Source organism: Trichosporon asahii, assembly GCF_000293215.1.
Source record: "Trichosporon asahii var. asahii CBS 2479 unplaced genomic scaffold scaffold00015, whole genome shotgun sequence".
Classification (NCBI taxonomy): Eukaryota; Fungi; Basidiomycota; class Tremellomycetes; order Trichosporonales; family Trichosporonaceae; genus Trichosporon; species Trichosporon asahii.
The window spans coordinates 197,184-218,425 of NW_014040909.1; the positions used below are offsets into that span (position 1 = coordinate 197,184).

The 21,242-nt window shown below is 58.9% G+C and overlaps 2 protein-coding genes across 2 annotated transcripts; one reads left to right on the forward strand and one right to left on the reverse strand.

Moving 5' to 3' along the window:
• Positions 1-633: 633 nt before the first annotated feature.
• On the forward strand, positions 634-3,021 carry A1Q1_07583 (uncharacterized protein; the record flags this gene model as incomplete). Its single annotated transcript, XM_014326976.1, has 1 exon — positions 634-3,021. One exon carries the CDS (start codon positions 634-636, stop codon positions 3,019-3,021), a length of 2,388 nt encoding a protein of 795 aa, XP_014182451.1.
• Positions 3,022-5,449: 2,428 nt separating this feature from the next.
• On the reverse strand, positions 5,450-7,280 carry A1Q1_07584 (uncharacterized protein; the record flags this gene model as incomplete). Its single annotated transcript, XM_014326977.1, has 4 exons — positions 5,450-5,524; positions 5,579-5,794; positions 5,851-6,243; positions 7,104-7,280. 4 exons carry the CDS (start codon positions 7,278-7,280, stop codon positions 5,450-5,452), a joined length of 861 nt encoding a protein of 286 aa, XP_014182452.1.
• Positions 7,281-21,242: the final 13,962 nt, after the last annotated feature.

The following is a 21,242-nucleotide window of genomic DNA, read 5'->3' on the forward strand; positions in this document are numbered from 1 at the left end:
ACGACTGTTAGACTCCCCAACGCACTCGCTCTCGAACACCCCCGTTGGACAGTTCTTATCAACCTACGACTTTCTGTGTATCTCCGTTGCTTGTCGCGCCCCGCCAAACGCAACATTCGATTGCCCTTAGTGCTGCGCGCTGAGGGTGTAATCACGGACATATTCACCAAGACACGACGTCTGAAGGTACCCAGGAGGCACCGTCCAGGACGTCGATAAGCGAGAAGGCCAGAAGCTCAGAGGACCGAGAGGAACGAAGCAAGGACAGTTTTTTGAATTCCACAGCGCCGACGCAACTCCGCCGGACCAGTCATCGTTCAAGCGACAACGTCACTGCCCTCGGCTCCGTGTCGACATCGGTTCTGACGTTGCTGTTGCTGCAAGCATACTCGTCCCCGTCTGAACAGACGAGCACGGCGCTTTCCAACTCGTTCCATTCGACTGTTTCTCGACTAGCTTCTCTCGACGCGTTCATCACACACACTCACTCCCTATCAGAACAATCAACACACCACCCAGATCTAATTCTCTCGACTACCCCACACGACCCCACCGAACTTTAGCAGCGAATTTTATTTTCCGAACCCCCGACCACGGGCATCTACGATCTTCGATCTCGCCACTATGAGCACGATGACGCTGCCGCCCTCGAGCTCGCGGGCGGGGTCGATCCGGTCGACGGCAACGAGCACCGCGAGCACGAGCACGCCGGTGCAGCGCTCTGCGACCTCGAGCTCGCTCCGACGACAACCTCAGCACGCCAACACGATCTCGCACAAGCTGCGGCATCTCTTCGACTCGTCGCCTACGGCCACCTTCCTGGCGGCTGTGACGGTGCATGAGCTCACGAATGTGCCGCAGGTCAGTGGCGACTTTGCTATCCGGTGGAAGTTCCGCGGCTCGCGACCGCTCGACGCCGACAAGATGCTCCAGCACCCGACACCGCGAGTAACGGGCCGCGAGGCGCTTCAGGCGCGGGCGAATGCGCGCGGCACCGGTACACCAACGAGCCAGCCTCCGCTTCCAGCCCGCATGGCTGCGGACGCTGCGAGTATCCGCAGCAGCGTGCACTCGTCAACATCAGGCAGCAACCTGGCGAACCGAACAATCCGACATGCCGCCTCTCTGCCTCTCCCTCGCTCGCGTGAACACAAGTTCTCCGACCCGCCGGGTACGCCCGAGAAGCGCCGGAGTGTCCTCGTCGAGGAGCCGCAGGACTTTGGCAATGCGACGCCAATGACGCCGGCGACCCCTGACACGGCGACGGATCCGGAGCGAACATCGCCTGCGTCGTCCCGCGAGCACAGCATGTATTCGGACGGCAGCCATGGCAGCGGCACGCCGGGCGCGAGCGGAGCCGGCGGCCTCAAGATTCGCACGACGTCCATCGCGGACAGTGGTCGCGGCCGCGAGAGCCGGGCCAGCATGCGCAGCGACGTCAGCACGGAGGCGTCCGCGTCGACGTCGCACGCCAGCCCGACCGCCAGCACTGGCGCCGCGAGCGCCCTCAGTGGGGCGCGTGGCGCCGTCTACTCCCTCACCACGGCCCACTATGACTCGAAGGACCGCAAGGGCACGATTCCGCCGGCGCCTGTCCGCGCGCACGCCGTCGCGTGGGAGTATGCGATCCAGCACGTCCTCCGCCTGCCGCTCGGCAAGGCTGTGCCGACGGCCGATGTGTCGCTGTCGCGTCTGCCGGCGTCGCAGAAGACAAATCCGCGCAAGATGCTCCCGATCCTCGGTCACGGCCCAATGAGCGACAGCAGTCTCCGCCTCGAGGTGCTGCAGGTGCACAACGGCGAGCGTGAGGGTACAGTTCTCGGGCACGTCAATGTCGACCTCGCGCCGTTCGCGGACCAGGGCCCCACGGCGCGCCGCTATCTCCTGATGAACAGCCGGACGAACGCGACGCTGCGCATCAGTGTCGACATGCGCTGCATCGGAGGGGACACGCAGTGGATCACGCCGCCGTTTGCCGAGGGCCACCTGACGGACCTGACGGACCTGACGGGCCGGGAGGAGGAGTACGCCGAGCTGCAGCTCATGCCGACGCGCAGCATCAGCAGCACAGCGAGCGACAGCAGCCGCGCTTCTAAGGCGAGCCGGCCGTCTTTCCGCTCCACGCGCAGCAACATCTCCCTCAACCAACAGCAGGTTAACCAGGTCACGCAGATGACCAAGCACCGCTACCACTCGTATGAGTATCATCTGCGGCCCGAGCATCGCCGGCATCACCACCACCACCATCACCACCACCACCACGGCCATGATGACGAGCAGGGGCAGGGGCAGGGCACGCAGCGCGCAGCAACGGTGCCAATCGACAGCCGCGCGACGACGCTCGACGCCTCGACATCAGACGACGCGCCCCTCTCCCCCGTCCTGAGCAAGAACCAGATCGTGGCCTCACCACTGCAGACGCCGGCGCTCCCGCCCACGCTCTCCCCCGTCACGTCCAAGAGCGGGGAGTACTTCTCGCTCTCCCCCACATTGTCGCCCGTGACGCCGCGCTCGCCCTCCTCCCCCTCCTCGCCGCACTCGCCGCACACATCTCACGCGCGCTACGACAGCACCGTCTCCGCTTTAGACTCGCTCGGGCTCAGCATGTCGCGCCACTCGCCCGCGGGCTTCATCCGCGCCACGTCCCCCATCATGGAGTACGAGAGCATGCAGCCCGACCTGGTGATTGAGAGCTGCTTCAATCCCGCGCCTGCTGCCGAACTCGGTCCGTTCACATACACCCAGGACAGCGAGAGCGAGGCGTTCTACCCCGCCCCGTCCTCCTCTCACAGCTCCGGGGATCAACAGGCGAGCACGTGGGAAGAACATCACGGCCAGGCGCCCGCATATGATGAGGATGGGAACCCCATTGAGCCCACTGCGGTCGAGCAGCCGCCTGACAGCGATGCGGATGGCGAGACCAAGGCGCATGCGAGGTGGAGGAAGATCAAGGCGAGGATACACCATCACCAGTTGGAGTGTGGAGGCAACGGCAGTGAACAGTCGAGTCAGAGGGGATGAGTCGGGCGATTGGGGGAATAGGGAGACTGCGCTCGACTCGACGCCCAGGATACCTTGTAGCATATACTCTGTATGGAATAGTGTACAACTCTCGCGAGCTCTGACGCCTTGCACTGACAAAATATCAGTAGAGTGATTAGCTCTGGCGTGGGCCGCTTTGACGTGGGCCGAGCCCCGTCCGGCCGAGGTCGAGCGTCAGGTCAAGCAGGCCAAACAGGCCACAGCAGGCCAAGCAAGCCAAAGCAAGCCAAAGCAAGCCAAAGCAAGCCAAGCAAGCACAGTGAGTCAGACAAGGTCAGGTCGACTAACAAGTCGAGCAAGTCAAGGATCAAGGAAGGCAGGCCATGTCAGGTGAGAAACTATCACGATCAGTCCAAGTCGACGAGGGCGAGGGGCGAGGGGCGAGGGGCCATGGCTCGGCGCTGAGTGGATGAGTGAGGGTCAACAACGACTGCCGCGGCGATTTTTCACAATCAGGACGCGAAGATGTTGGGGTGCGATCATACCGTCCCGTCGGGAAGCCTAAGTAAACGCCACCTGTGGCGCCGACGCGTCGTTGATGAGTCCTCGACAGCCGATATTGAGCCGTTGAGCCGACACAGGCCTCCGAGAGTCGGACGTGTCGGACGTGTGTCGGACATGCACCCAGCGTTGCTTGCTGGCGAGGTGCAGGCGATGGTCTGTCTGGTAGATCCTCGAGGGCCGAAAAGTAGGCTGCGAGTGGGGCAGAGCGAGGCAGAGCGAGGCAGAGCGAGGTGACAACTGGGTCCAATCTGTGTCAGCTGGTGGCTGATGAGGCGGGTGTTGTCAACTGTAGAAGTGCGTCGGTTGACTGAAGAGGTCAGGCGGACACGTAGATGTCCCGAGTAAGACGACCATCGCACTCCCAGCTGAGACGGGCTTACGACTCACTCTGTAGCGCAGCTGTTATATATCCGCCACCCTTCGGAGCCCAGCGCGCCGAGGATTGCCACTCAGATTGAGAGCGGGGATCAGAGAACACCGCGATGCCGACGGAGCACCAACATGTCACGGCTAAGTATCGTGGGACAGAGAGCTTACGACGCTCGACGGTGTAGTGCCACAACAGTCTGAGACATGACACACAACGTACCGTCGCATACACTCCATGTCTGCACAGACATGAGGCTGAGACACGCTGAGACAGCTGAGACGAGGTGAGACAGGTGATGTGCGTACCACACATTGCTAAGACACGGCAAGCCCTTGAGTACGCTCTGGGTACATTGCACATTCACCCCCACATTAACTTTGGTCTGGGTCATGGGATAGCTCGAGACAAGTTCGCGGAGATATCAGCTCGCCGTGATACCGATTGCAGTCTGTTCCAAACGTCAGAGACATCAGAGACATCAGCTGGAATCCTCCCGAGCGTGCCGAGCACTAGGCATACTCCCGGATAGATGCAGTGGAACACAAACCGGAATCGCACTCTCCCGTAGTCTCTCCACGCTCATGGCGACGACCTCCGCAGGCTCCCGCACTCCTCACTCCGCACTCCGCCACAGCCCTCCACCAGACGACCCGCCCAACAAAGCCCGCGCTAGAACAACCTTCTCCCCCTCCCCCTCTCCCTTGGCCCCTTCCCTCCTCCATCGAATCTCTGAACCTGCCTCTGAACGTGGTATATCAGGAACACAGGAAAAACATGTCACGGCGTGACACGATCTGCACAACTGGAACAAGCCCCTTCTCCACGCTAAGGCTGGATACGTACGCCCCAAACTGCAAGGAGCTTGGGACCCCGAAGAACACTCGAGGTATTCTCGGTACATCGGGTACATACATATCTCGGAGTATCCTATTCATCGCCACTAGGAGTACGGGGTATGGCACCGGGTGCCTACTGCCCATACGTTAACGTACATGGTAGTCACCAACTTCTTTGCACTGCTCGTGGATCGGACATGCAAGACTGTGGCTGACGTGATGTTGTTCACTGTCTGATTCACTGCGCCTGCTGTGTGTGCTCACTGCCCCATTGCACTCACCGCGCTCATCCCCCGAGCTCACTCCGTTCGCTGCCGGCGCTGCAATCCAGATTCCTGCATATGATTGACTACAGATGAGAGCAAAAGATAGGACCAAAACGGAGCTAGAATGGGGAAGGCGCAAGTGTCCGTGGTAACTGCTTGGAGAGAAGGGGGGAGGGAGCAAACAAGAGAGAAGAGGAATTCGGGGGCGACTAGTGAAACAAGAATATAAGAGGCAAAACGAACTATGGACCGAGCGCGAACGGGGGTATGAGTTAGGGAGAGAGAGATTACCTGGAGAAGGAGTAGTCTATAAGTGTTGCGAGATGGGAGGGACGATTCTGGGTGTGGTGATGAGAGGGTGATGGTTAAGGGGAAAACAGCTTGGCCGGAGGAGGTCGAAGAAGAGATACAAGTACACGGTGGCTGGGGGACTATTGCGTCGGCGGCTGTTGCTGGGGATCAAAGTATCGCGGCTGGGTCATCGTTGACTGCTGTGTCTGAGGCTGCTATTGTCAGGGCTGGGCTCCAGCTACGGGTGCTCCTGACCCAGTCCAGCTCACGTCCTGACTCCATGCGACTTCACCCTCGGCGTGCTGAGGGACGTATACCTGTTGCTGCTGGTAGTTGGCCGAGCCTGACGACCCGCTCGATCCGACCGCAGACCGCGGCAGCGAGTGCGGCGGCGGCGCCGGGTAAACGGCAGACTCGTAGCGGACGGGCGGGTACGCCGTGCGGGGATCTGCGCCCGGGAACGGTGCGGACGGGACGTAAGGAGACTGTGACGGCGCCTGAGCATGTTAGTGGGACGATACAGTTTACTCCATGCACTCACCCGAACAAAGTCTCCCGGATGCGACATTGTCCGTCCATGACTTGACGCAACTCGAGGCGAAGAAACGACAGGGGTGCTGTAGACGTACGCTCCCTCCTGTTTAACCTCGGGCCAGATCCCGGTCGTGACCTTGCCCTGCGGGTCGCCAGCGGAAGATGGAGGTACCATTCCGCTGGATGTCGACTCGCCTCGTGCATACCGGAGTGCGTATAGTTGCCTCCGCAGGTCATTGTTCTCTTCCCGCAGGTAGGCGACCTCATTCGCCAGCTGCGCAACGTCCTTGTTTGCGTCTGGCGAGTAGACCATCCGGCTGGACGACGCATAAGCCGCGTTCGCTAGTTGCCGTCGGGCCTCCTCTAGTTGAGCCGTCAGAACCTGAACAGACTCCTCGAGCTGTGAATCGTGTCAGCAAGCATTCTCTCCCTGCATGCAAAACCACATGGGCGATGGGGCAGAACCAGAAAACAGCGGCAAGGATAATGCACAAGCATCAATGGGGTGGCGGTGCACGGGTTTGTCACCTGTGACCCGCTGTGCCATGCACCCTTTCAGAGGCTGGGGACGGGGTGGATTGATTGCGCGCACTGTGATTCACACACTTCATGTGCGGGTCGTTTGCATTGAGAGCGGTGACCGACCGAGCCAGCGATTGCTAGCAAGCGGGCGAGCCAGTGCACCACCGAGACTTAGTCTCGGACGGTGTGCGGTGTGCGGTCACCGGCTGCTGCGCCGGCACTTAGCGGCAGGGTCTTGGGATGAGTCGCTCGCTCGCTCGCTAGGGCGGTCGGTCGGTCGGTCGTCCGTCGGCGAGCGCGCGTGTGCACCGTGTGCATCTGCAAGTGCGGGGCCAGGGGCGGGGGTGTGCGCACTGGATGGCACAGAACATTGTCCGAAGGCGCCGCCGACCACCGGACCGATTGAATGCAGCGATTCAACGCCACCACGCCCTAGGCACCAGGTCGAAAGGTAATCTTGTACCGGGTTGAGCCTGAACCCGCCCAGTCCCCTTCTCCCTCGTGCGCTCCTGGATCCCTCCTTTCCCTCCTTACCAGACCCTAGGCGACCAGGGCTCATTCATTATCACCACGCTTGTCACCAAGACCAGACCACCCGGCTGTCCTGGCCGGGCTCGCCGTCCTGCAAATGTCCTGTCCCCGTCCATGCTGCCGCGTGCTCCACCCAGTCCCAGATCAGAGGGACGAGGGATGAGGGGAAATGAACATCCTTCGGATCAAATGTGCCAAAATACTCACTGCTTTGAAATGGGCCTTGCGCTTTTCGCGATGTCTTCGCTGCGCCTTTGCATTGCGGGACCGATTGTCACCGTCATCCGGTCCGCCTGGGCCTCCCCCGTGACCGGGTGGTGGAGGTGGTCCTCTTCCCGGTGGAGGAACCCCACCGCCCGAGGATGGTCCTACTGAGCTTTGCATTGCAGTAGGGCTGAGGGGTAATGGGAGGAGGGAGGAGGTCGAAAGAACTCGTGATGCGTGCAGTCCTCGAGTCGCAGCCGGCGGGGGGAGAATGCGGTTGAAGGGGGCAGGCGACGAGGAGAGGAACGAAACGGATCCGACCCTGCGGCGAGAGGCTGGTTGGGTCGGTCCAGAGGCGTAAGCGACGTTAGTGGTGATAATGGTTGGAGATGCAGTGATGGGGTGACTCGAAGAGCGGGAGAAGGGGAGAAGGAAGTTGCTGGCGGGAGCTATGCGATGTGGCCGGCGCGGCTGGTGGACTGAGGCGGCGGCGTCGGTGTCGGTGGTGGTGAGCTAGTGTGGGAGAGGGAGAAGCGTGCTGTGGGTTGTTGTTGTCGTGTCGTGCGATGCAGTTACAAGGAATGGATGTATGGTTTGAATTTGGGTTGGGTCAATGAATGATGATGCGGATGACGATGGTGCCGAGTGGGATGATGTATGTGGTGAGTGGGAGAGTCGTAGGCTGATCCGCCCTTGGGATGCCCTTGGTGTGTCCTGTTCGCCGGCCGGATGAGGGTGAAGGCGAGGGCAGGATTGCAGGATTGGCTTTGGGTGTGGGTGCGGTTTCGAATGTTGTTGCCTGCGCTGAGAATTGTAGCAGCTGCAGTTGCGTAAACAAGGTTCTATGACCGCTTGGTCTGCCCCGGTTTCTCTGCTCAGACGGCGCGCGGCGGAACGGCAACTATGGCGGCACTGGCGCTTTCAACGGCACACGGCACGGGGGCACGGCGGCTCAAGGCGCAGGTGGAGTACGTTGGAGTCGGTCGGTCGGCTGTCAGGAGGATCTTGCGGTTGCGTGCGCCTTCTGCGTGATCGTTGAGCCTAGACGCGTCGAGGGGTGCAGGTGGTGGGAAGATGGATAAGGGAGGGCGGGGGAGGAAGGACGGGAAACGGTGATTTGGAGGGACGGCTTATGTTATATGGAGATGGCGAGGTGGAATGGGGGAATGAGAAATTGGCCCTAGACCCAGCGCTCGCTCTACCACTCCGTCAAAACTCTGCTCCAGAGCCACTGCTTGGATTCCAATCCAGTCCAATCCGGTCCGGGGAAGTGCGAGCGAGGGCGGGGCACGCACACTCGGACGCAGACAGTTGCGGGTTACGCGAATACGACGAGAGACGAAGACTCTGGACAATCGGTCGCCGCGGCTAGACTGTCACTTCCGTGCGTGCGAGACAAGATAACAGACAATGCCCGAGTACGACGGCGATGGTGACGACCGGGATTGGAGTGGTAGTATGGAGCAAGTGTCAAGGCAAAGTATGATGATGTTAAGGTATATGTTGGTTGAGACAGACCGACCCACAAGTTTGATCGGCCCCGTGTCTATGGCTGATGCGACTCGTGCTTGAGCTGCTTGGCTCCTTAATCCTTGATCCTGCCTCCTGCGATCCTGCGATCTGATACACTTTAGCGGTGAGGTAGCAGGCGGCTGGACGGGTCAACGGACGGCTGGTAGGCTGGTCTCGTTCTCCTTCGGCTCACTGCCCGCGGGCGTAGGGCGTAGGGTGTAGGCGTAGGCTGGGCTCAGGCAGAGGTTGAGCCAAGTACCGATGCTGGTTCGTTTGCTCGCGTTCGGTCGTTTGAGCTTGTGCGCTTCTCTGGGTTATTCCTCTGCTCTGGTTCCGCCGGGGGTGCCCCTGGTCTGCCAGGATCGTCTGGGATGGGACGTAGCAGCGGCGACGGCGTAGTCGGTCCTGGCCTGAATAACCCCCTCAGGAAGAGCCTCGTGGGCCTGACGGAAGTGTGATAATTGTTAGAGATATCGTGCAGGATCCTGTCCTTGATTGCAGTATCGACACTCTGGCTGCGGAGATGCACCTGGCCCGGCAGTGTAGGGGCAGTGGGTGCAAGGCGGCAAGTCAGAGAGGCAAGCTAGGGATCAAGGAATAGGGAGGAACATGAGAGGTCCAGAGAACATGACCGTGGAAGGTGGACAGTGCACAGGGACGGCGACCAAGGACTAGGAGCGCAGGAGCGCGAGCGATAGTGTAATCTAGAGAAAACAGAAAAGTGGAGAGGGGTGATCTGAACCCTTGGCTCATGTAAGGGTGACCTCAAGCCTCGCCGCTCGCCGGCTGATGGTGGGGTCTATGGCCAGTTTAGGTCAACACGACTCGGGTCGTCTCAGAGGACCTGCAAGCGTCGCTGCCGCTGTGCTGTTTCGCATGTTGGCCTATGGATTTACTGCGCTTACGGTTCCCCATCTTTACCAGGCCCTGCCGAGTGGAATAGATCTCAGGTCAAAGCTAACAATACGACAAGGTGAGTGTGTGGCCCGCAGGGTATGCATTAGACGCCTGTCAAGTAGCTGCTTTTCGTCGATGCAGGCATGGGAACTGAGGCTTCCGTGCTCAGAGCGACGCCCGCCTGCAATGGGCAGAGGAACAGGCCAGGAAAGCAGGACGTCAGGATAGTGGAGTTGAGGGGCAGTAGCTCGGGGATTTGGCGACTTGTCGATCAACAGGGCGGGAGGCTTGAAGGGGTTGTCGCGGACAAGCCCTGCAGTGGCGCGGGCCGAGAGAATGAGAAACGTCGCTGGTGAGGGGCAGGACCTGTTGACCTAAGCCTGGAAAGAGTTCGCTGGTCCGGGGCTGATGTAGGCAGATGCATTTGTGGGAGACACGGTACGCAAATCGAGACGCAACATGCAGGCTGCAGAATGCGCAGGACGCAGGGAAAGTGGTGTGGGAGACCAGACACAGGGACATATGCCGAGGGAGAGTCACCTGCATGTCATAGGTAGGTTAAGCAGTACGTATCATGAAGAACAAGCAGCCAATGCCGTGGCCCGCACGCATTCCAACCCAAGCTAAAACATCAAAACATGGGTGTCAAACTCGACATAGAGTTTTGCTAAACCTAATCGGATGCGCTGAGACGGTTACAGGTTGTGCTTGTCCTTCAAGGCACCGCGAAAGAGAATGAGAACTCTCAGCCCGTGCGAGCCTTGAAGCGCCCGTCTCCCCAGGCCCGCCGGCGTTCAGGACATGGAGGGGGGGAGGGGGGTTGAACCAGGAACGACGGTGGCCAAACTCCCAGCAGATGACAGACGGACAGGAGGGTCGCGAAGGGGCTTCTCCAACTAAAAAGGCGGAACCACTGCCGAGGGATGCGAAGGGACCGCGGAAAGAGTGTTTTGGGTCTCACCCAAAATGGCTAATGGCTTGCATCAGCTGGACGGTCAGAGCGCTCATCCCGCTCGTCTACTCCGCTCACCACATCCACCAAAACAAAACAAGCATGCATGCAGCCCTGTCCATTTTCCTAGGTATTGCCGTACAGCTTGGTGCAGGAGATCTTGATTCTCGTCTTTTTTCGGATAATTGCAGAGTATTGTTTTGGTTTCTATGCTCACAATCCCGGCAGAACGCGTAGGAAATGACGAGAAGCGATGAGGTCACTGGCGGCAAAGTGTACGTTGTCTCACCTTGATATCGGTCCGTTTCATGGTGGGTGTTTACGGAATAGCCAGCTCGCTACTGTTCGCTACTCTCTCCGATGTTGTGATGCCTTGACGAGGACAGTCTTGATGCTCGTGACCTGACATAGGTGTCGCCCCACAGCCCCGTACCGGCGTAGGCTAGCAATTGGAACCGAGCGAGCGGGTGAGACGTTCTTTCTCTTTCCGCTAGCTTGGTCTGTCACTGAGACGTTCGACGCTCCACTGTCATACTAGCATCCCCACTGGCTGCAGCTCCCTTCACATATGACCGCGGACCTCCACCCCGTCTGGGAACAGCCGTTTGCAAGAGCCACAAGCGGAGCACATGCTCGCCGCGCCGACGGACGGCCTGGCCTTGTTGTGGTGTACCGTCGCTTGTGTTGTTATTAGGGCAACCCAAGGTCCAGACTGGACCGGCCACTCCGCAGATGGGACTGGAACTCGTGAGCGAGGGAAAGAGCGACGGGCCGCTCAAGCGCTTGCCCCGAGCAGGCCGAAGAGCCTGAGGCGTACCGAGAGGTCGAACGACCGAAGGGTGGGCAGATTCCCAGTCCTCCCCTCGCCCCGCTCCCCAACGGCTAGGCAGTATGGAAACTGTTCCCCAAGGAATAGGTCCTGAGTGCATTATAACGGCAGCGAGTGCCAGCGCTAACGTCAGCGACCGTGCGGGTGGGGAGTCCTGGGAGCTGCTCTTGACGTTCCTGTCGTCCTCAAACCACAGACGTCAGGGTTCCTGTGAACTCTGACGCGCCGTCCTCATGCGTCCTGCAAGATTCATCTTCCGCCCCCAGGCCCCAGGCCCCATTTGCATGCGCCGTGTGGGTTTGCTACCTCGTACCTCTTGTGTTCTGAACTGTCTGGCTTGACGTCTCATGTTTATCGCTTGCCAGCATTGCAGGGATCTCGCTGGTTCCTTAGTCCGTAAAACCTGAATATTTCAACATGAAACGTGGACCCTGGCCACACAAGGTTCTGCACTTTGGGCTCAGCCAGCTGAGCCTCGTAAGGCATCAGCCTATGCTAGAGTTTGCTGCTCACCCAGCGGCCAGCGCCAGAACTCTGTCAGCGACTTGCTCGACGGTTGACAGGGTGAGGTCACCGTTCTGATGGACCGGGCGAAGGCTGCAAGTGCGCTGACTGTAGGTCTTTGAGCACTGGCCACCGATTCCTGCAGGACTCAGTGCAATCGCACAGCTGTCGGCTCGGTCATGTGCTGTCCAACGAGCAAAAGGTGCTTGCGTCAGCACGGACTGTCCGTCAAGCGCCCGCTGCCGGCAATGGTTCGGAAAGAAGGTGTGGCTTGCGGCCAAGGGCCTTTGGAGGTCGCTATACCTTTCTGCGGCGCCGAATTTGGTCATTAGCCACCCTCTTCCACCCTGCATTTGCGAGTGCCCTGTGTGATCGATCGCATCTCAGCAGCTGCTAAACCAGTACAGCCCGAGCATGACAGTGCACGCAGCACGCATTATATCACCGGTGACTTGATAGGTACTTCTTGTCCTGACTCCCTATGTTGGACCATATGGTCGCGGCGAGCTGTGAGGATGTAGGCCCGGTTCGAGCGGCTGTAGACTTAGCCAGACCAATGCTGGGCCATATGTTCCACATGCTTTGCATTCACCTATGCGACAGATGCCCGCTTTCGCGTTGGGGTGAGACCAACTGGCCGTGGCGTCCACTATCGGGGAATCGTGCCCGGAGTTCCAAATTCAGGTTTGTGCTATGTGCGACGCGTCAACAAGACTCATGAGCAGTTCATGAACGCCTGTCTTGGGCCACCTAATGAAGCGGGGAGAGACGTAGGTGGCTGAGGCACTGAGGGTCAGCGGGACCGAAGGTATAACAAGGAGCAGGGAAGTGCTGTCAGAGACCATACGAGAGCGCCGTAGTAGCCGCATGCTTTGGCCCCCACGCCGCAGCGTTGTCCGCTCTACCTCCTGACAGGTCCGTGCTCGATGCTCGAGGGGTCATGATCCGTCGCCGCTACCGTTTCGTAGTTATTCCGTTACCCCCAGCCGCAGCTGCCCGTGCGTATCGGGTGGCGTTCTGCCGTGCATTTTGTTTGCTGTCGTGTCAGAGGACGAGATGATCGACCACGATCCTCAAACCCATGAGCGACGACCCACGCAACACCAAGGGCGGGCTACGGGCTGCTACCATACGGACATGCCCCGTCGGGCTCGTCGGGCTCGACACGTCGGGTGTTCGGGGACGGGGGGCAAGGCGCTCGTGTTTCGGACGGCGGATATCCAGTGTCAGATTCGCTGCACGGACCCTGCTCATGCCTCCGCGGTGGCGTTCGACTCAATCGAAGAGCATGCAAAGGCAGGTCGCTGGGTCCATTGATTCACCGGCGATCCACTGGTCACATCACCTTGATCCCCTTGGACAGAATTCGGGCATGAATTGGGCAACTTTGGGACGGAGGACGCTAGTGCCCCGCACCTGAATCAGGTGAATCAGATAGCGCTCACTCAGGTCCTCGTTGCAAGCTCGCAGGCGCAGGTGCGCATCGGACGTCGCAGTCAGTGCTCAAGCCTCTACCACCGCCACTACCGCCTACTTCACACTTCACCCATAGTCATCATGACAGCAATCCGCTTTCCCGCTCTCCAGGACAAGATTGAAAGGAGCCCAATCTGCCTAGCTCTTGGAAAGGTTCCCACCATGGCCGCTATCGGAATATGCAATGCAATAATTGTGGAGGTTGTCGAACGACTTGCTGGGGTACCGGCCGGTGACTCACACCGAGGTATTCGCCGTGGTCGGCGGGCTCAGCTTGCGCGTGCGAGCGCGCCAGCTAGCTCGGATCGGCATCGACATCATACAGGAACGAAGGCAAACGAACGGCGATTTATTTCAATTTCGTTCTCGTTAGCGCATTGTCTCCACGCCTTCGCAATTCTCCTTTTAGCATGCTCTCTGTACTTCTCCCGGGCCCACCATCCTGGACAGAGACCGCCAGGCACGGCGTATAACTGTCCCATCTCTGAATGTTCTCCAGATGATGCCCACTACTGAGGCTGCTCCAAGCAGACCACTGCTAGACGCGTGTGGCGCTTAAACCCCCTGCTGTCGCGCAGACGTTGATTCCACTGCAATATCAACGGCTCAGCCAGGTGAACGACGGAGACGCCCCAGTTCGATCCTGCGATGAATCATCAATGCTCTCGCAGCTCGGTCATGACTCAGACATTTATTACAGGTGGCGAGGGTTTCTCGGTGCTCTGGCCGCTCTGGGGTCACTGCGAGCACTAAGAGCGCTAGGAGGGTCCGAAATTGCGAGCGCAGAGCCTCGGTAGAGACGGCGCAACTACAGTCGAGCCCGGCGCAACGTGCAGACGGGGTTTGGTGGAATTGACACCTGACCCAATATCAGCAGCCTGACACGATTGCATTCATCTGCTGATGGCAGCCTCGGTTCATAGGAAGGATCTATGGGAAACCCCGACATCGCGGACGTTCGCTCAGGTCGCTCCGAAGCGAACGACGCGAAACGAGACCAGCGGGTGGTGCCAAGTGTACAGCACGATGGCAGAGAGAATACGCGTCAGGCATCAGGTACAGACAAATGATTATATTACATGTTTCGGGGCCTCGGGACATAGTGCGATTGCGATGTCTCACCGCATCCCTTCCACCCTTTCGTGGCCCCTGTTGGTAGCCGAATGACGTCCACGGCGCTCGTGTTGCCGCCTTTCTTAGGCATTCTCGGAACGACTTCAGACCGGTCTCGTAAGGGAACTTCAGACGAATTGCGTGCAGCATGAGATCATCATCTGTTATCCTGATCAGCAAGGGGCAAATTGATAGTTGCCATCTCTTTATCTCCACCTCTGACATCGCAGCCGCGCTTCGCATGCGACCCAATCTTCGCCGCACATCCACATGCCGAGCCATGGCGCTGGAGGGAGTGCAACAATGTCTCAGCCTCCTGCGCCTCCTTTCAGGACCGGCCAGGATCGAAAGAAGTCTTGGTGACTCGGTGACGTCTTGGGTTTCGCAGTGTAACCCGAGCGAGTGCGATCTAGTGTGCATCCGTGCAATGCGGGCCATCGTTGATGCTCCGTGCTTAAGCGATACGCGATACGCGAGAGGTCAGCTGCGACTTCGCGTGAGAGCTGCGAGGAGCTAGGGTGCGAGCCGTAGAGCAGGAACATGCGCAGCACTCGATCACTGGAAGCTCGGATCACATGGACCAGCGTTTCGCGACCTTGACGAGATTCACGAAATCTCTCGTATTGTTCCTATCAACCCCCTCGCATGTTCCCCCCATGGCTTCTGTCAGCCCCTCTAACATCTCTCGGCACTCGGACCGGTGGTGCGACAAGCCATGCGAGCTGTGCATATCTTGCACGTGTCTGCAAGCTCCTCTATCGTGTGCCTATCCTCGCTTAACCGAGGAGTAAAATCCACTGGCTTGATGGGGCTGCTGTCGCAGAGTGTCCGTGTCTGCGCTGGTTGTGCAGTGGTGCAGTTGGAGCCGAACGGTGATCGGAATCACCAGGGTACATTAGGACGTACGACTCCCTTCTACGTCGGACCTAGTTGATGAATGCTCGGTACTCGGAGCTGATGAGGCATGCAGGCGAATTCGGGGAATGGGTTATGAATACAGATAGTCGAGAGTCGACAGTCGATCCGGCCCAGCATTCACCAGCGTTCAACGGCCCACAGACCAGCAGTGGTGCGCAGCCCATGCGACAGTGCAGCGGTTCTCCACAGGAAGTACCTGTACTTCGATGCCTTCATCACTCACCACCTGATGTGCGGATATACCTTCAGCCGCCCCTGTCCCGAGCGACCATCTGCCCATCCTCCCGAGTCAGTGGCCCAACAAGCCACCACGGCGGATGTGGTTTTGTACAGCCCCCCGCCATACATGGTCGGGACGGTGCGAAGGTTGCATGATCCGAGCCCTCCAGGTCTCCTAGGTACCAAGACACGCAGAGCACTACACCCTAGGCTCGGGCACATCCGACATTCTACAGCCGCAGGAAGCGCCACCGTGCGAGCCGCCGCATACCGTGGAGCAGCGTTGTGTGCTATGGCACTGTGAGCCGTGTCAGCCGTGCATCCTGCCAAGCGACTTCGATGAACCTTGAAATTGGTGTTAGTGTGGCATGTGCACAACTGTTCGGTATGTGTCGGCGCGCTGGTACGACTTGGTATTAGCCACCCGGGACCGGGACGCGTCTGTTCAGACGCTGGCGACGCACTCAAATTCATAGTCACGGCCCAACAAGCTTATCGCATGGACTCCGAGGGCGGTTGGGACATCCGCTGATTAGTCATATAGTCGCATGTAGGCGGTCCGTGACTGTCTTTCCGGCGGAAACGGCGCAAGCGACCAACACAAGAGGTAGCTCAAGACCGCATCGTCGTGAACAGCTGTGTCCAGCCGGGCTGGCCGAAATGTAAACTCCAGGCCCGCACTCACAAGAGTCTGACTGCCAGACCTCCGTGACCCGACTTCTCAGACCCCTCAAACGGCGGGACGATGCAGATCTGAGGATCTGCGCAGTTTGTTCGCCCCTCCAATTCAGCCATGCACACGCGGTGCTAAGGGGCTTATACAACGAGGCCATAAGCTGCGGTCGTAGGGAGCTGCTTTGCGTTTAACGGGGAGCTGGAATCACCTCATCCACAGGGAGCACAGGGAGCACAGGTAGCACAGGGAGCACAGGGATCAGGAGGGACGATCTGGAGATTGGCGGTGGCGATCAGCGTGGCGCCCGCAGTCGATGAGGTTAGCAAGGGTGCGCGGTGTGGTCAGCATGCTTCAGTGCAGCCCCGATCAGTGCAAGCTCAGGCGCAGCCTACACCTGCGCTCTTATCTCTTGGTGAAGTACGGGAACGCTTAAGATCCTACAGTCACAGGCGCACGCAGCTTGTGGGCAGCAACGTTGCTCCGTGCTCCAAGATTTGGGAGCCAACAGCCAGAGCCAAAATGAATCAAAGTTGAGTCCGGGTGTTGCGGGTGGGCGGGCAGCTTTAGTTCAGGCTGGCAGCGAGCACGCCTCAAGCTCATGCGTCAATGCTCCGAGATGCTGGACGTTTCGGAGCTTAGACGTGTAAACGTGGTGTGCACGGCGCCCGCGCCCAGTGTTCCTCAAGCTCCAAGAACATGTGCATGCCTGGCTTGGAATCAAACAGAGTTTGCCCCAGAAAGCCGCCTGAATTGTAGTAGACCGGGAGCCGCTTTAGCGCACGGGCTACTTTACGAAAGCACAGATTGCTCTTCGTTAACTGACGGGCGGCATGGGTCGGGGTCTCAAGCGGGCAGAGCCGTGGAGCGGCAGTGATGGGGAGCGGCAGTGATGGGAGACGCCGACGCAGAAGGGTCCCAGTAACGGATGCAGCGAGCGAGGAACGATTCATAGCGAACCCATATGGCGAGGGTACCTTGCTCCGCGATACTAAAAGCTGTGCGAGTCATAGCTTGCGCCCAACGAAGGACCACGGCCGGGGAATCAATCTCTCCTGAGCAGACAGCGGACTGTTTGAGGGACGATCGTGGATCCTGGACTCATTGAGGTACATGCATCACAGAGGATCTGGAGTTGCGAGCGCGTACGGCGCAAGTAAGGTGCAAGGTTGTATGGTTGCTGCACGACGTCGCTGGGGTTGCTGAGGGCCATAGGGCCGGTGAGGTTTGTGAGGGCAAACGGAGGTTGAAGGGACTCATGGCCGGAGTCGCATGGCTTGTGTCGTCATAGCGATCAACTCTGTTTGTGCTGGCACCCGCTAGTGAATCGTGCCTCTATGTTCCTCGATTTCTTGCTCTGAATCCTGCACCTTCTTTGTCCTTTTTCCTGTGCACGCCCGTGCCACGCTACATCACTTCGGTAGTCACCGTGTGCGTGTGTGAACTGCGAGCCCTCAATACCCTTAAGGAGCATGGATGGATCCTGCCGAACGGACCCGTCGTATCCATTGTCCGTGGAACGACTTCGGCTTTGATTCTCAAGCGCACGCAGCTCCCAGTCAGCGTGGTCGACATCCATGTAAGTTTCGAGCAGGACTGGCAGAGCTTAACCCTGTGCAAACCGGACCCATGGCGACGGTTTGTTGCACCCAGTATTCAGAGCAATGGCTGTCGGGCGTTGGAGCTGCAGGCTCAGGTGGGTGGAACTCGAATCCAGCTAGGCAAGTCTTCGGACAGCCATCCTCTATTTCGAAACTTCTCGGTATTGTCGGGGTCCGAGTTGAAATAACGCTGAGACTCCCATCTTACACACCCCTGTCCCGACAACTTGGGTATGCAGAGGAACAAACAGGTACGAAAAAGGGTATCCAGGGGGCATACGTACACCTGTTCGGCTGGTTCCTATCGTACGCTGACCCTCGCCATCGCTCGGCGAACCCTTAGATGTTGCTTCCAAGATCCGAGTATACAACTCCACCTCCTGATTCCTCACGGCTCCTCGTCCCACCCTTCCCGACGGGGGAAGAACATGCATGAGAGGCAACAAAAGCAGCGACCTCGAGAAGGAAAGGTACGGCCTTCTGAGAGCGTTCACCCCACCGCGGAACGCGCAGGGATTAGCAGGGAACGAGGGGTTGAAAACGTCCACGCGAGGGGTTGAGGATGCCCCTCGTCCGAAACGTTAATTGACCGCTTACCATCAACTAACGCCTTCTTAGATCGCCGAGAGATACTAGGGCAGCTCCAAGTCGAGCTCAGGTCGTCCAAGGGGCTGGCAAAGCTCTCATATCCTTGTTCAAGAGCTCGATTGCGCTGAGAACGTCCAAGCTGGCTTTCAGCCATACCGTACAGGTCCGAGCGTGGGTCGCAACGACCGACCTCGACCGGGCGGTGTCCCAGCTTTACGTCTGGCGTCATTGTAACTATTGCGTAACACTAACGCACATCGGACAGATTCCAGCGAAAGTCTCAAACGCAACCCCTCCTCCCCTCGTCTCGTCCCTTCGTTCACCCCACGAGCACCCCTCGCCGCGTTCATCACCCTGGCCGCGGCTCCTTACGAAGGGCAGTTTGCAGCTCATCATGTGGTCCGCTGCCTCACAGCTCAGGATAAGCCCATCGAAACCTGACGACCATGATGAGGAGCTGCGGCGACTTTCGCGAGTGACAGGTGGATCGCGTGCCACATTGCGGCTAGACGTGGCCGCATTCGTCCGTGCTCATTTGGCCAGAAATAGCGAACAGACTTTGGTCGCTGTCTGCCACTGGCCCGGAGTGGCGATCGATCAAGGCCCAGCTATCCACTCCAGCTGTAAGGGGTGCGGCGGAATCTGGGTCACAGACTTGGTGGGCCGGTTGCGGCCCGGCGACTGACGGGGATGGTGGGACGCAGTGGGAGCTGGGTGGGAGCTTGGCAACACGGTAGGCACGCCGCGCCCCGGGCTCGGCCACACCGGCTTGGAGTGGCCGGAGAACTGCAAGAAAGCTGTGACGAGATATGTCGAGATGGTGCGTTGACGATCTTCGATCATGGCACGACATCGCATTACACATGGCACGATCCATCGCGTTGCCGTTGCCTTACCAAAGGAGGTCAGGCTTGGTTCCGGAGTCCGGCCTGCGATGACGGAAGCGGGGGAGGGGGAGGAGTGGGGTGGCGGCCATCACTGCCACAGGGCAATCTGCGGCCGACATCAAAGTCGGAACGGCTCCAAAGGCAACAGATCAGGCTGTAGTGATCGCCAATCGCCAAAGCGTTCCGGCTCGTGGACTTTAGAGAGGATTTCTCTGTGTAAAGCTCACCTTGGCCCATCGAACTTCAACCTGCGTGTCTCGAGCATCCTCACCTCCCTCTAACGGACATTCCAGGTCTCGAAACTCTCATTGGTCATCTACAGACGGTTCAAGTGGTGCCAAATCCCCCTTCATCAGCTTTGAAGACGTCGCCAGAGGCACCAAGTGCACTCACCCTGCCCACACGAGGATTCGCCTCCGTCTTTTCGGCCGTTCTCAATGAAGACCCACTACCATTTCAAAAGCCTCCTCACCATCGAACCACTCATGTGCTCAACTCACGACTCACCTTCTGACACGTATGGAGCGGTACCCAAACCGGCCAGGCCGACAGAACGTACCGCGAAGATGACGGCAGGTGAATGGCGGGCCTATTGGTCCACCGTCGGACCCCACCGGTGGCGCTTGGCGGCCTCGGATCGACGCCTCGGCAGCAAACCCATGCTGCGGTACGTTCCGGGAGTCTCGCTCGTGTCTCGTGCAAGCGGTGCGCGGCATAACGGCTCGTAGCGACGACTGCACTGTCACTGCGTGCAACGGTATGCAGCGATGTAACAGAGAGGAACCATATGACAGAGGTTCGCCGGGCCTCTGCGCGGTAACGGCGGCAGTGAGCCAGAGCTTGCAGCTCCTGCGCTACATCCCTCTGACATTCGACACGGAATATTCAGCGTCTCTGTGTCACAATCAAGAGTGAGCTGCGATCATCCGGAAGACGGACAAGCTACCATTCGACCCTCACTATCCCAGTAGATTGAGCGCGGGTGGCGGCCGCTTGTGGCCGGCCATGGGTTGGCTGAGCCTCATCATGCGCCACAATCAAACCCGAGACAAAGTCATCGACCGCACCTTCAGCTCAATGACCGGCCATCGCGTCACATTCCAGCTTCTCTCAGCGCAAAGAAAATTGACAGACGGATGAGCGAGTACATTCTTGGGGTCAACTTCCTCTACGCAAACTCTATTCTTTCACAAGAATAGCGAGACGCCGATCATTTCCCCTCTCTCTGGACCTATCGACCTCGATGGCCTGTCTAACCCACATTGCTAATGGGAAGGCATTCTTGCCAGTGTGATGAGCTGTGGGGGGCTGTGGGGGGGCATGCCCCACCCCGGAGCCTGCTCTTCCAGGCCACAAAGCCTTTCACACGCGTCGAGGCGTCCAGACCTCCAGGCATACAGGGCTGTGCGCGATCGGCGCCGCGGTTAGACATTCAGCGAGAGCACCGTAGCGCTTCAGGCTTGACGTAAAGGAGGAACCACCCCTGTGCAGCTTGTGAACAACACGAAAAGGAGGGCCCAGGAACCGGCCCGCTGTAAAAATGCCTGGAGTGATCGGGGTTTGAAGTTTGAACCATGGCGGTGGTGCGAGTGCCACGGCTTAGGTGGTTCCTCAGAGGTTGGATGGTGTGGGCTAGCGAGCGCACACTTGTGTGTATCACAAAATGCTCGCAAATCGGGACTGATGGGACTATCAGCAGTGTAGTGTCTGGAGCGATCCAAATCCAGACATCTGCCCACTACCACTCCACACGCGGCCACACGGAGCGCGTGCCCTGCCTCTCGAGAGGCGTACCGTAATTTACGCAAAAGGCAGGGGCAAGTCTACGGCAGGTCCTGTGGTGATTCTCGTCAGCCTCATGGTCCAGATCGGAGCTATGCAAGCTATGTAAGCTATGCAAGCCATGTACCGGCGGCACCCCGATATCACTGGTGTGCAATGTTTGGTGCAAACGGAGCATTGCGGAAGGTTCG